This window comes from Myotis brandtii, unplaced genomic scaffold, assembly GCF_000412655.1.
Source record: "Myotis brandtii unplaced genomic scaffold, ASM41265v1 scaffold691, whole genome shotgun sequence".
Classification (NCBI taxonomy): Eukaryota; Metazoa; Chordata; class Mammalia; order Chiroptera; family Vespertilionidae; genus Myotis; species Myotis brandtii.
Genome location: NW_005370704.1, coordinates 769,548 through 770,305, shown reverse-complemented (window position 1 = coordinate 770,305; position 758 = coordinate 769,548). Strand labels below are relative to the sequence as shown.

General features: G+C 66.8%; 1 protein-coding gene across 1 annotated transcript in view; it reads left to right on the top strand.

Annotated features, from left to right (window-relative positions):
* The window catches only part of ANAPC2 (anaphase promoting complex subunit 2), a gene marked incomplete at its 5' end in the record, with an annotated part of 29,585 nt that overhangs the window by 1,918 nt on the left and 26,909 nt on the right, over positions 1 to 758 (top strand). Inside the window, one exon of the mRNA XM_014529684.1 lies at positions 716 to 752. Coding sequence (XP_014385170.1) covers positions 716 to 752 — 37 coding nt within the window. The remainder of the gene's footprint in view (positions 1 to 715; positions 753 to 758) is intronic.

The following is a 758-nucleotide window of genomic DNA, read 5'->3' as shown; positions in this document are numbered from 1 at the left end:
GCAGCGCCCGGGTCTGCTGTGTCCCGGCGAGGGGCCTCGGGGCGCCCACACTGTTGGGATACGGTCTTGGACTCTGCTCTGGGTTTCGTGGAGGAGCTGGGACCAACCGTGAGGTCACCCAGCTGCTCCCACTTCCTAGTCGTCCTCCCCACCACGTCGTGTTGGTGTCACTCCTGCCGGTGCCGATTAGCTGCGATCGGGGCGGGTTCGAACGAAGCAGCTGCCCCGTGGCCGTGGTCTGAGCGCCGTGGTCTGAGTGGCCGTGGCCTGGGGGCCTGGCTCGGGAAGCCGTGCTGCCCCAGGTGCAGTGTCAGGGGGTCTTCATGGGGTTGGGTGTCTGTGGGGTGGGCTGTGTGTCCTGGGTCGGTGTGGCGGGATCTCTGGTAGGTTTACTGCTCACGCTCAGAAACGCTCACTACACCTTGAGCGGCTGCACGTGGGGGCTGGCTGTGTGTGGTCCCTCTCGGGTGGGGGTCAGCCCGTCCTCTGCCCCTAGTCGGGCTGCTGTTGCACGTGGAAGGGGCAGGGGGTGCGTTGATGGTGGGCCTACGACGCCCCCTTGGAGCCGACCCCCTGCTGATCTTGATGTGCTTCCGGCCCCCAGAGCAGGTGGCCTTACGGGGGCTGCCCAGGGCCCAGCTGACAGGGTGACTGTTGGTGCAGCTTGTCCGCCTCTGTTCCGGGTCCCCCTGGCCCACATGTGCTCTCCCAACAGTGGATCGAGAGGGTGGTCGGCTGGCTGGGCAAGGTGTTCCTGC